General features: G+C 42.5%; 2 protein-coding genes across 2 annotated transcripts; both read left to right on the forward strand.

Annotated features, from left to right (window-relative positions):
• The first annotated feature begins 1704 nt into the window (after positions 1 to 1704).
• On the forward strand, positions 1705 to 3021 carry nppb (natriuretic peptide B). Its single transcript, XM_035645167.1, has 3 exons — positions 1705 to 1866; positions 2250 to 2535; positions 2835 to 3021. The coding sequence occupies exons 1-3, from the start codon at positions 1753 to 1755 to the stop codon at positions 2843 to 2845; spliced, it is 411 nt and encodes a 136-aa protein (XP_035501060.1). The 5' UTR covers positions 1705 to 1752; the 3' UTR covers positions 2846 to 3021.
• A 7812-nt stretch (positions 3022 to 10833) lies between these two features.
• Positions 10834 to 13444, forward strand: nppa (natriuretic peptide A). The gene is made up of 3 exons (XM_035645150.1): positions 10834 to 11051; positions 12525 to 12843; positions 13277 to 13444. The coding sequence occupies exons 1-3, from the start codon at positions 10941 to 10943 to the stop codon at positions 13279 to 13281; spliced, it is 435 nt and encodes a 144-aa protein (XP_035501043.1). The 5' UTR covers positions 10834 to 10940; the 3' UTR covers positions 13282 to 13444.
• Positions 13445 to 14336: the final 892 nt, after the last annotated feature.

The raw sequence follows: 14336 nt of genomic DNA on the forward strand, positions 1-14336 counted from the left end.
CATTTATAGATTAAAGACAAAAATGCCAGAATGACCTACAATTTAATAAATTCAGTTAAATCCAAGGTCATTGTACTCGGCCCTAAACACCTCAGAAAAACATTCTCTGATCATATATTCACCTTGGATGGTATAACCTTGGTCTCCAGCTCTAGTGTGGAATTACCTTTGACCGGGACATGTCCTTTGACTCATACATAAAACAAGTCTCTAGGACAGACAGCCTTCTTTCACCTGCGCAATATCAAGAACATTAGAAAGGATGCTGAATTTGTAACTTCTAGACTGGACTACTGTAATTCATTACTGTTAGGATGTTCACCTGGAAAATAAACTTGTCTGGAAAGACAACACTAATGCACTTTACATAAAAAGGCCCGAGCAGACTGTACCTGCTCAGGAGACTCAGGTCCTTTGGAGTGCAGGGGGCGTTCCTCAGGACCTTCCTTGACACTGTGGTGCAATCAGCCATCTTCTCTTGGGTGGCCTGCTTCACCCCGAGTGTATGAAGGAGCGGTATCACAGGTCACACACAAACACACACAGACAAAACAGGTCTCCGAACTCAAACATTGTAATAATTCACTGCAACACTATGAAGTGCAATATTCATCCCATGTCAATTGAGTGCAAATATCAACTGTGCAATATTTATTCTTCATGTGCAATTATTGTTAGTGCTCTGTATAGTGTTTATATTTTATATTTTGTACATACGTATTGCTTTTTGTATTCTGCTGTCCACTTTGCTGCTCTAACACCCACATTTCCCTGTTGTGGGACGAATAAAGGAATAGATTATCTCATTTTATCTTAAATTATATATACATCAAATTTAAAGAGATGATTTTTGACTTTCAAAGTCATTCTAAACTCTGACACAGTTTAAGTGTAGAACTGTTGGTGGAGCTAGTTTAAACAGCATGGAATCACAAAAAAATCTAAATCATCCCCAGGGCACCATGAGTTAGAGTTTAACTTCACGGCAGTCAGATGGTATTTCTTTCAGATATTGACTTTAAACTGACAATGAGCCACGCTGCGCTGAGTGGCTAAATGCTAAATGTCAATTAAGTTTTGACCATTTATGGATAAAAACAAACCCTTTCAGATTTAATAGTAAATTTAAACAATAATTTGAGCCATTGCTAATATAAAATGCTGGTAAGTGCAGGCTTATAGTTTTATCGAACAAATGATAATTCATGTAAATCAGACTAATATTCATGTGATACTTCTCTTGAGTTTTCTTTCTGCTACAGAGGTCACAGGTCCCTGTGTGCTGGTAGGACAATAGTGACTTCCTCAAGGACCCTTCAGCAGAGTGGCAGTCTCAGTTCCGTTCCTCCCACTGAAGGCTGATCTCTCAAACCAGACGACTACCCTGCCACAATCACGTACACCGCTCAATTTAGTAACACTGTCATACTGTCTATTAGCTTACTACTTCCCGTAGCTCAGTGACAACACTGTCCCGTGTGCAGGGAGTACGTATCTGAAACAAAGTAGCAAATGGAAGCAGACATGTCATAAGAATGCCCTATATCTAACAGACAACACTTTAAAAGGAGCAGGTTCCGACAGCTCCTGTTATCAGAATCAGGTGTCAGGAATGGCAGTACAATTCCTGGCATACCTATGTGTGTCAGGCTTAAGTATAAAAGGGTGTTGCTTTATTCTCAAGCATCCTAACAGCTACCAGGAAAAGAATCCACAGCTCATCCATCCATCAACAAGAACTCAGACAGAAACATGCATTTGTCTCTGATTCCCCTCTGCGGTCTCCTCCTCATCTTAAACCTGCAGCAGTCCAGCACATATCCCGTCAGCACGGGCTTGTCTGACACTGACATGGACATCTTGAAGGTGGGTCTCTGAATGAGTGATTCTGAAACCTGCTTTTGGAAAGTTTGAGTTTTAGGGATGCGCCTTATCTCTATATAAATCAAGAAATGAGTTTCATGTCATGTAAAGTATCTAAATTCAGTTGTAGCAGAGAAAGGATAGAGATGGAACTATTGTATTGCATGGAGTTGACTATCGTCATCCCACATATGATCAAGAGCAGCTTCCTATTTGGGCCTCTGTGATCTTGATTGATGAACTAAGCAAATGATGCTTGGTGTATGCTTAATGCTTCGGGTTTGACATTTTTACCTGACAGATTATCTGTTGCCAAGACTGTGAGAGAATAAATTTAAAATGTTTCATTTTGTCATAAAAAAACAATTGATCTATGGATGTTCCAGGTGCTGCTCCACAGACTACAGGAGTCCGTTTCCGAGCAGACTGAGGTGGACCAGAGAGTGCCTGCAGAGCAGGATGGCCTGGACAGTCTGCATGTAGAGGGGGTGGGAGCAGATGGATGGCAACCCCAAAGTGGACTGGATGAGGCAGCGATTAGGGAATATTTCTCAGCCAAGAACCTGAAGAACGTCCGCAACGACTCGTCCAGGAGATCCTCTGGCTGCTTTGGTCGACGGATGGACAGAATAGGCTCCATGAGCTCTCTGGGGTGCAACACTGTTGGCAGAAGTAAGTACAGTAACTCAACTTCAATAAGCAGAGCTCCAGGCTTAACTGGTTTAACATTTGTGGGCCATGAAGATAATGACAAATTATTCACCACATGTTCACCATAAATAAGAAGATTAGATTAGTAGTATTCAACATCCACTGAAAAAGCACCAAAAATATCTATTTTCCCTTCAAGCTGTCTTTCATCTGTCCAGCTGTTGTACAATGAAGTATAGTGTACACACACATTTTTACCGTAAATTAAATGAATTAGATAATATTTATTAAAGAGTTGTTATTCTCTTGTTCTCCTGCAGGTTCAAAGTAAAGATGAAGTCTTACATCTACATTCTGGAACTACAATGCCTCTTCCAAAGGATATTTTCATCTGAATGCTATTTATTTACTAATATTTATTGAACATTTTTTTGTGGTTTTGAAGTATATTTACTTAAATTGGACGCAAGATTGCCCTGTATTATGAATGTTTTAATAAATGTTTACAACGATACATCACTGAAATGATGCTTGAATCATTACTCATCATGCACACTCCATCCGCCGCCCACACTCCAAGTACAACCAGTGGCCGCTTCTAACGTTCAACTGCAAGGCTGAACGTGGGTCTTCCACAGATCTACATGTAGTCATTGGCCCTCTTCAGGATGTCTCTGGCGTGATCAGATCACGCGTGGACAGCTCAAGTGGACAGCTCTGAGAGTCTCCAAGTGTCTCCAGTTACCACTTGTGATCGCATCTCATTTCCCCTGCAAATAAACACATGCATCACATCCGTCTGCAAAGACAAAATATGTTGGTTGTCTTTTGGCAGTCTGACTATGACAGACGGGTCTGTTTACTGACTGTGGGTGTGTGTGTGTGAGAGAGAGAGAGAGAGAGAGAGAGAGAGAGAGAGAGAGAGAGAGAGAGAGAGAGAGAGAGAGAGGGCTGAGTGAATGAGTGAATGAGTGAAGTATGAACCTGAATATGAGAATAATATGTCACCTTTAAGGTGATTATTCCCAAAATAAAGCCCAGCGAGCCTGGCGGGAATCAAATATTTTGGCAGAGCGAAGATGTGAAAGTTTTTAGGATTTGTCCAAACCAGGAAAGGTTGCCCTGCCCCCTCTAGCCAATGTCGCCACTACTCCAGAGCCAGAACCATTGCTCGCAGCTCCTTGTTCCTCACATCATACTTTTTCTCTGCAGGATTTTAGAACATGTGAGAACAATGCACAGGGTGTAGTGATCAGCTGATGAACACTGACACACGGCCCCCCAATTCAGTTTCAGATGCATCAATTTCCACGACGAACTGAGGTGAGGGATTCGGGTGCGACAGAACAGGTGCAGTGGTGAACAGTTTCTCTAAAGTAACAAAGGCTTTATCTACCTCAGGGGTTCAGGAAAAGGGTTGACTGGGAAAGTCAGCCATGTGAGGGGAGACGCCACTCTGCTATAGTTTTGAATGAATCGCCAGTAGATATTGGTGAACCACTTTAGATGCTTCCATGGAAAGTACTGGCCATTCAGCCCCTGACTGGATGTTGGCTGGGTCTGATTTCACCTGCCCTTGCTCTATAATGACACCCAGGAAACTGACAGATTGAACATGAAAGTAACCCTTTTAGGAAACTGACAGAATGAACATGAAAGTAACCCTTTTCACCTTAACAAAAAATTTCTTTGTTGGAGGACTAACCTGACGAGGAACAACCTTCAGGGTTGCGGGAAAAATGAGAATGTAGTCCAAATACACAAAAAACAAACTGATTGTTGTGCGTGTTAGACTGCAACTCTGGACTGTCCTGGGTTTGTGTGTCTAGTGAACTGAGAGCTTCTCTATCCAAAGTAGGATTAATGCCGTTCTCCTCATCAGACCAGGTTTTCCCCCAAAAGTTTGCCAATTTTCTGTGAAGGTCACACTGTTTATATACGACTCTCAGCATAACATTGTATTTAAAGGAGAAGTTGATACAGCTGGGGTGGGTTTCGGACCAGATATGAAGACTCAGGTTGAGGGATAAAGGAAGAACAGGTTGATTTGCACACATGGACTGCAGCGCTGTGGCACGGCTCGTAGGCTGAGCGTGGCGTGGAGGACAGGTGGGAAGCCAGCCGACAATCACTGACTTGAAGGGGAAAGGTGCGGAAGTTGGATCATCCAGGTTTCTGCGGGCAGGGAGGAAGACGTGGAATTTGTAACAAAGCACTAGTCACAGGAGAAACTAAACATCAGGTTTAGGGGCCGACGATCTCAATATTACTAATCTGGCGACGAGGACCCGTCAGGCCCTCGTCTATATCCGGCCAGGCGTTGATCACAATGAATGCCACCTGTGGCCCTCACCTGTGGCTGCCTCCACAGGTGAGGGCAATGAGTAGCTAATCCAGGAGAGAGCACACAGACACACACACCCAAACATGTCCACGGGACACACACACACACACACACACACACACACACACACACACACACCAGAAGTGTTACTGTGGTAGAATTACTAATGAACAGTCAATCGATAACATTTCTTTAATTGTGACTTTACTGGTAATGGAGATTTTTAGTTGTTACGTCTGTTTGTGTTTGAATAAATAGTAGCAGGGGGATGCATTTAATCTGTGTCAAAATCTTGTACTTCCTGTGCTGCGTAGTAGGAAGCAATCCTTACTGAATAGTTTTTGGAACGGATATTTTCCCCTCCATTTAAAAAAAATAATTCTGTCCACACTTTGTTTTACAGAACAACGATTACAAACACTCAAACAAGCATGTTGGGCCAATAGGTGGGAATAAAGTCTTAATCCACGATATGTCAAATATACGTCACCTTAATTTATCAAAAATCTTTCTGGCACACGGCCCAATGTACCATGGCTATGGACATAATGAGGTGGCGTTGCTACTTAGTAATATTGTTATACAAAACATTCAGGCAATTTTGATGGCATTTCAGGAACAGTATCCTGTCCTATCAGGACTACTTCTGGTTCCAGAGTGTGTAAAAGTAGAATGGGAGGCAGAGCCTTCAGCCACCAGGCTCCTCTCCTCTGGAACCAGGGAGGCAGACGACATATCTACATTTAAATTTAGACTTAAAACCTTCCTCTTTGATAGAACTGCCCAGGTGTTTACTAAACCATCTCTCAGTAACGCCGCTATAGGCCTAGACTGCTGGGGGAACTCCCATCATGCACTGAGTGTGTCGGACACTGGATGAATGGGCACAACATTGAATGTACTGTACTGGGGATGTCTACTGTTCCTTAGAAAGCCAAACACCTGGGACTACTTGCTTGCTGTGTTGAACAAATTACCCTATTCAATTCATGGATACGCCTGCTTTATACAGCCCCACAAGCCAGCATCACTACCAATGGCATTCAATCCAGCTTTTTTACTTTGTCTCGTGGCACTCGGCAGGGATGTCCCTTGTCACCTTTATTATTTGCCCTAGCAATAGAACCCCTCTCAATCTATCTTAGGTCCTCTCCCATTTTCACCAGGATATAAAAGTTGGACATGGTATTTAAGCTTTCTCTTTACGCAGATGACCTATTACTGTATGTCTCGGACCCAGATTGCACTATACCAGCCATCCTATCCTTCCTGAAGACATTTGGTTCATTTTCAGGGTATAAAGTGAATATTTCTAAGACTGAATGCAATCCAATTAATGCTTCTGCACTACAACTTAATCAGGCTAATATTCCTTTTAAGTTGTGCCCATCTGGCTTCACCTATCTGGGGATCAATGTAACAAGTCTCTTTTTTCTGCCAACTTCTCCCCCCTTCTGTCCAAAATCAATTCTGACCTTCTAAGATGGAGACGTTTACCTTTGTCTTTGGTTGGAAGAATTAATACAGTCAAAATGAACATTCTGCCAAAATTTCTGTTTTTGTTTCACTGTCTCCCCCTATTTTTGCCTAAAAGATTTTTTTAAACCATTTATCAAACTATTTCAGGCTTCTTATGGTGTGGAAAGGTTCCCAGAGTCAATATTTTGGTTTAATTCAAGTGACCCACCATGGTGTAAGTTGGAGGCTCAGTCTTTGTCAGTTTTGTCTTCTCTATTGCCTCTAATTACCTCCTCTATCCCAACCAGCCCCTCTGGCTTCACAAACAACCAAGTAGCAAGTTCCTCACACAGGATCTGGTACCAATTCAGGACAGTTTAAATTTACTTCCGCTTCAACTTTAGCTCCCTTACTAAAGAATCACCTATTCAAACCCCCACTCACAGACTCCACCTTCTCTGTATGGCACGGTAACGGCACGGCCTGACATTTTTTAAAGACCTGTATAGAGATGGTATTTTCCGTAGCTTTACAGACCTGTTATGTGTATATCACCTCCCTCCCTCTCATTTATTTCGCTATTTTCAAATCAGACACTGTGTCAAATCGCTTTTTCCAACCTTGCCCTCCATACCTACGTTTCAGTTGTGGGAGGAGTTTCTCTGTTCCAACCCCTTTCAAAAATCTCTAATTTCTAAAACATATAACAAACTCCTGTCCTATGACAGTTCACCAAACACCAAGGCCAAGGCGGCCTGGGAACGGGTACTGGGGCTGAACTTGGAGGATAACTGGTGGGAGATGGCTCTTGACAAAATTCACAAAAGCTCAACTTGCGCTCGTTTGACACTCATACAGTTCAAAGTACTACTTAGAGTTCATTTTTCCAGACCTTGACTGTCACAAATTTATCCCAGTGTCATCGAGTGTTGACAAATGTCGTTCTTCATCCTGTAATTTAACCCATATGTTTTATTCTTGCCCTTTATTATCTCGCTTTTGGTAGAACTACTTTGATACAATGTCAAAAATGCTTTTGATGACAGTAACTGTCTCTCCCCATATTGCTATATTAAGGATTCCTGAAGATTACAACCGATATACTTCCAAGCACTAAGACATTTTAGCCTTCACCTATTTACTGGCAAGACTGCATCTTCTCCTTAACTGGAAGTCCACTAAAGCTCCCTCCAGCTCTCAATGGCTCAGTAATGTCATGTCTTTCCTCAAGTTAAAGAAGATTAAATATTCAAGTTTTACAACAAGTGGCAATCCTTCTTAACTTTCTTCAATGCTCTTTCTTCTCTGTCTCCTGACTGATAGCCCCCCCCCCCCCCCCCCCACCACCCTCCAAAAGGCCATGTCTAGTATGATAATGTTGAGGTGTAGTGGAAAGGTGAGGACAAATTCTGCTGGCCTTAATACCTTTGACCTTGAAGGTACAGAATGGCAGAGTTTTACTGAACCAAGATTGGTTTGGATTTCTCTGGTCTGGAGGGAGTTGATAATGGATAAGTGATGGAGCTAGGCTAAACCTTCCTAGTTTGTGGAAGGAATCTGCTGGTGTACCACCATCCACTTACGGGAGGAGCCGGGGATCAAACCATCGACCTTTTGGTTAGTAGCGACCAGATCTACCTCCACACAGCCATCCACATACCATGTGGTACAAATGTTCGGCCAACTTTACCTGATCTTAGTCTTGTTTTTGCAAACTGCTTTCTAATCATTGTGCTCCTCTGCTCAGGATCACTGGCCCTCCTTTGTTTGCCTGCCACACTTAGCCAGCCCTTCCAATCATAATCCTTCTGAACTCTCAGCATACTGCTGCATTAAGGATTGGATCTTGTCTGGAGCCTAGAAATTCCTGGAGATCAAGACCTTAGCACCATACTCCTTTGACTTTTGTATTAAACCTACCTTTTAACTCTAATCTCTGTCTACGACATTGTGTTCTGCAGACTTGATCCTCCACCTTGCACCAGGCTGGTCTGATAAACTGGCTCTCTGAGTGTAACACCTGGTAACAAATACAGAACAAATACACCAAAACGTGGGAATGTATTAATCAAAAAGCGGGACTGAATTGTACCTTGTGCACATGCAAATTCAATTTCAATCACTTAATAATTAAATGCATGCTGTATATATATATATATATATATATATATATATATATATATATATATATATATATATATATATATATATAGGTTTGTTCGTGTTTGTATGTATGTACTTTTTAAATTTAAATAAATATTCCCTACTCGCCCCATGTGGGAGGTCTTGTGTTTCCTCTTTCATGCTTGGGTCTTTTACCAGAGGCCTGCGAGCCTGAGGGTTCTGCACAGTATCTTAGCTGTTCCAAGGATTGCACTCTTCTTCAGTTTCCACATCATTTCTCGTTCCTCTTTCAGCCCTCAGTATTTTTCTAGCTTATTGTGTTCCTTCTGCTTGATGTTGTTGTCGCTTGGGACAATGTCTGGTTGGTTTTCCATCACCAGTTTATCAGTCTTGATCTGGAAGTTCCCCAACCAATTTTGGAGGTCTCTTCTATTTTGAACTTGGGACTTCCAGCCCATACTCGATGCAGATGTTCCTGTACACTTTACCAGCCATTTGATTATGGTGTTCCATGTACGCCATACCTGCCTGCATCTTACACCCACTGCTGTAATGTGCTGGACCGAGCATCTGCTATATTGCCTTCTCGTAGTTCAACCTCTAAAGTTGTGATCATCATGACTTTTGGATACAATCCAACCACAATTTTCTGGTCCGAATGACATTCAGAGATCATTGCTGTAGATCCTGGTGATGTGGATCATTGAGTCAATGTCTTGGACATTACAGGAATACAGCTTGATGTCATTCATGTAGAGGAGGTGTCTGATGGTTACTCCACATCTGAACCAGTATCTGTAGCTACTTTTGTGATGATCTGGCTGACGGGGTTCAGGCCTATGCCTGACAGCAGCTGGGACAGAGAAAAAATTATTGTAACTTGCACAATTCGCTTCGAGTTTTTGATGAAGGATATTAGTGTCCTGGTGATGTTGTATAGTCCTAAGCATTCCAGTATTCATGTGTATGTCATCAAGTAGTAGGATTTCTTGTAGACAATCTAGGTGGTGACGGATAGGTCTGTCTGATCTTCCAATAACAAGTGACTGCTCTGTCAACCAGTAGCTGGTACTTTGCTCCTCTTGTGTTACTACCAACTCCTTGATGAACCATGCTCATGTATTGAGCCATGTCTTAGCTGCTATGATGCATGACACAAGCTTCCATGTTGTACAGAGGCAGGTTATTGGCTGGTAGCTGGGATGGAATTTCTCCCTTCTGGGGATCCTTCATGATCGGGACTGTCTGGCCTTGGGTTAACCATTTATCTCAACACCTTTATGGAGTGCAGTTAGATTCTTAAGCCAAGAGGTGTCGATCATGTCAGGGCCTGGCGCCTTCCAGCTCTTCATACTTGACACACTGCCATTGTGATGGTCACTGGGTCTTGTTCTGGGAGATGCTGTGTTCTGCTCTCTGATCCACTAGCCACTGAGCATTGGCATTATATAGTGCCTCCTTCTCCCATGTTTTTTCCAGTACTGTTCAGTCTCAGCCCTGGGCGGGTCTGTACTCATCTTATTACCCTGCCACTGTACACTTAAGATCGTTTGGTGGAGAACATTGTGTTCATTCTCCAGGCATCTACTTCCTAAGTGTACCTCTTCAGGCAGGTAGCCAGAGCTGTAAGTCTTTGTTTGGTGGTCTCCAATCCACCATCGGTGAATGTCTAGGGTGAACCCCCGCCTCTCACCCAATGTCAGCTGGGAGCTGGTCAGCGGCATATATAATGGATGGATGGGTCTCAGTTATGGTCACAGTAGGGATAGTATATAGTGCTGCATTTATATCTTCTAGCAGGCTTTCAGACGGTATATATACTTTCTTCTTTGTTTCTATGGCCACGCCATGGCTCTGCAAAACTCAAAACAAACAGAAGTAGAAAGAAAAGCAATTAGTTATCAAACTTAATATTAAATTTCACATGGTTTCTTTTTCCTGGTAATTTAAATGATACCTCCTGTTACCCAGCAGTTTTAACCTACTATGGTATTTTTCCGGCTCAGGAGTGTAGAGTGTCAAGTATTTGCATGGTGAATGCTGCATTCCTGTCATGTCTGAGCACAGAGACACACACACACACACACACACACACACACACACACAAACACACACACACACACACACACACACACACACACACACACACACACACACACACACACACACACACACACACACACACACACACACACACACACACACACACACACACACACACACACACACACACACACACACACACACACACACACACACACACACACACACACACACACACACTTACCACCAAGTGCCACTTTAAGGGACATCTGACCAGCTGCCTTATCATGTGGAGGTGTCAGAATGCACTTGAGGTGGTCTACAAAATGATGAGCTACTGACACTGGCTGTCTGTTGCATGGTGTATGTGTGTGTGTGTATGTGTGTTGTATGTATGTATGTATATAAAATCTTGCAGCGTAGGATGTAGAATCAGTCGTAGCAATAGAAGGATAACATGAGGCCTGCGGTCCTGTCGAGCCTGCTGGCCCTACTGTGTCAGTACGCACTGGTTAACAGCCACATATTGGGAAGGGCCTCTTCGACCAGTGACCTTGCTCAGCTCAAGGTAAGAAATCACGTCAACACATCTGTTTGCTTGAACACATTTCTATTATAGTTTGTTTGATGGTTTATATTTCAAGGTCAGTAATGAGAAAGTGTTTTACAGTAGCTGTAGTCTGTCCACAACTATACAAACAATAATAATACTTGTCTATTCTATATCTACTAAAGATAAAAGGCATAATACTTTGCTCTAAAACTAAGGTTTCAGCTAATCAGTGTTCCATTTTAATTCTCTCTCCTGAGAAATGATAAAACTGTGACCTTTGGGGAATTTTGGTTTCACAAACTCGTTATTTCTGTTCATGTCCACACTAATAGGAGGAAAAGCCTGTTGACACAGAGCAGAGTGAATCAGAATGAGTTAGTCAAATAGTGACAAGACTTTAATTCGCTCCTCAAAAGAAATCATTAACTCCAACAGCACAACCCGGAGGGTTTTTCATTGATGGACAGATATAAGACTTATATTCTTGCCCTAGACGTTTCACTCACCAGCATCTAATTCTACGAAAAGGTCAAAAGAGTCTTTGAACGATATTTTGAAGGGGAATTAGGTGCTCAACAACCTTAATTAACTCTAGCCAGAAGCAAATGCTCACCCATCCCCTTTAGGTTTACAGGTAGTCAAATGTCCTTCTAAATCTAATGTGAAGTTTCATGGAATTTACGGAAAATCAGCAAATGAAAATGCGAATTAATTTGCATTTACCTCCATTACCGGAGAACATGCTGGAAATGTGGCATATAGTTTTGTGTCATGGATAAGGAGAAGGTTACAGTCTCATTAATGCACCACACAGATCTGATGCTTCATCGACTACAATTTAAAATTCCTATTAAAGCTTTTCACATGCTTCATGTTCATCACTGTTTTGTCTTTACTGCATATTGCTTTGATTGATGCTCAACCAATCATTTATATAATATCATAAAGAACCAGTTTGCAATTGGAACATCACAAGCTTTTCTTTTTGCGGAATTAGAGAAAACATTTGAAATTACATTAATATTTGTCATAATGAAAATGAATAAAAATGAATAATTTACTCAATGTTAGCTATGGTACACACCCAGGTGTGTGGCAGTACAGTCATATCTTTAAAATGCACTTCAATAGCTACTTTTGATTAAGGTACAGAATATCATTAAAATGTGCGTAGTTAATGTACTTGCATCACACATTTTATACATTATTTTATTCACAAATCATACATTCATTGTGTTTTCGACTTTAAAATTTTCGGAGAATAACGTTAATATGGGACATTTCATAACTCATCACTTTGGCTGGTGAAGGCCAAGTTGGACCCTATTGTACTTCAAACCTTAAAGACTCCATATTTCTCCTATGGATCTATAAAGTATATCTGGTTCTAAAGCCTAGGACCCAATTCTTGGATTGCCGTAGGGCTTACTGTACATTGGCCGAATGCATTGTGTTGAGTGTAACACCCTCGTCACTTCTCCTCTCCAGTCTTTACTGGAGCGCTTTGAGGAGACTCTGGCTGAAGCAGCCCAGGAGGAGGACTCTGAGGCGAATTATGAAGCGACGAACCAAGAGTCTGAGCGCAGCCAGGCCAGGCCAGGATGGAACCTGGACCAGGACGGGGACCAGGAACCTCTGAAATTAGAAAGATTTCAACCACCAGCAGAGGGCCACAGCAAGCCCACGAGTCCGAGGAGTCGTCTGCAGGACCTGCTGATGACCACCAGGAAACGGGCCTCCAGCTGCTTTGGCGCCAGAATGGATCGAATAGGAAACGCCAGCGGCCTGGGATGCAACAGTGGAAGAGGCAAGTCAAGGTTACGAAGGCATGACGATAAAACATTTGTGTTGGTCAGATTGTTATGGTTTAGAAGTCGCCTGCAGGTGTGGTCCCCAGAATCTTTAAAAAACAAAAACATCTTTAGTTAAAAAATGCACAGAAAATGTCCATTTTAGAGGAATTGTTGAACATTATTCGCTTCTTCTGAGATTGAGATGATAAAATAAACAGCCTGCGCACCTCACTCTCAGCAAGAAAGAATACAATTATGTCCAACTTTGTTGATCAGTTTCTTTATGGACTTAGTATATAAATAACAAAAAGACAATACATTGCTTGTTCTGTTGGTTATTGTCGGATGGAACCAACACAGCTGCCTCTGGAGACTGAACTGAAGAAGATATACATCTAATGATTCATAATGCTGTTCCTTTTTGTCTTTGTGTTGTCTTGCCATCAGGATAGACCTGGGACACGTTGGCTTACACTTCCATCTTCAACTGAAGACGCAGCCAGAGCAATTGGATCCGTATGGTTTTGCCTTAGTGACAGTTTGAGTGTTTGATTTTCTGTGACAGCTGCATGCAGGTTCCTGAACAAAGATAAATAAACTAGTCTTTCCTGTGAATGTGTCGGTCTCTCCTCATCATTTCACCCCCGGCATCAGCCTGCAATGCGGACAGACTCAGACATCCAGATTCATCAGAGCAGACCGGTGTTGGTGGGACTGTGTCGACTGCGGTCCAAGTCTCCTCACATCATCCATTGTCAAAGTCTGTCTGCTCCAGCCACCGTGACCTCTCTCTTCTGACCTGCTACATCCACACGGTCTGACACAACTGCCACACAAGTGGAATGCACTTTGGTTTCCGCACATTCTGGAAAAAACGTTGCCAGGACGTGATCAGTTTCAGGAACACTCATCACATCACATACAGATGCTGATCGAAGCGGGGGGGGGGGGGGGGGGGGGGGGAGACACATAACCCTGATAATGAGCCTGAATCACAATGACCATTAAAAATATAAAATTATAATTTGTTTTGTATGTGTAGCTTTTTTTTTTTTAAATGTCATCTCTCACTAACCAGGTAAAGCACATGGAGGGAAATGGATTTCATCCACTGCATCCAAACTACAGACAAAAATAGATTGTGGAGAGAGAAAGTGAGTCACACAGGAAGTACGGCTGATTCACCCGTTAACTGCTGTTGTCTAAATGCTTTTGACAGGCAGCAAGACGGAGACGTCAGTGTGGGTGAACGCTGTCACGTGGTTCTGTCCCGGCCTGAGAAGCCCCCTAAAGCGACCCAAATCCATTTTTCACACCATGTTTTATAATGTCTCTGGAAACTGGCAGGACACAATGGGAGTTAAGGGTGATAATGCTGTTAATGGTTCGATCCTGGTGATAAGGACAAGTGCAGGTTTTTGTTTCCTCTCTGGACCAGGCTGACCTGACTGCTCACTGACACAAGAGCTTTGTTCCCTGTCCAGACAAACGTGGAGGCGAGAGAATA

This window comes from Scophthalmus maximus, chromosome 3 (genome assembly GCF_022379125.1).
Source record: "Scophthalmus maximus strain ysfricsl-2021 chromosome 3, ASM2237912v1, whole genome shotgun sequence".
NCBI classification, from domain to species: Eukaryota; Metazoa; Chordata; class Actinopteri; order Pleuronectiformes; family Scophthalmidae; genus Scophthalmus; species Scophthalmus maximus.

What these genes read in the sequence shown, in the direction of transcription:
- nppb (XM_035645167.1), top strand. Translation starts at nt 1,753, where the DNA reads ATGCATTTGTCTCTGATTCCCCTCTGCGGTCTCCTCCTCATCTTAAAC. An exon ending in CTGACATGGACATCTTGAAG is followed by an intron (nt 1,867 to 2,249) that starts GTGGGTCTCTGA and finishes TGGATGTTCCAG; the next exon opens with GTGCTGCTCCACAGACTACA.
- nppa (XM_035645150.1), top strand. Translation starts at nt 10,941, where the DNA reads ATGAGGCCTGCGGTCCTGTCGAGCCTGCTGGCCCTACTGTGTCAGTAC. An exon ending in GTGACCTTGCTCAGCTCAAG is followed by an intron (nt 11,052 to 12,524) that starts GTAAGAAATCAC and finishes TCTCCTCTCCAG; the next exon opens with TCTTTACTGGAGCGCTTTGA.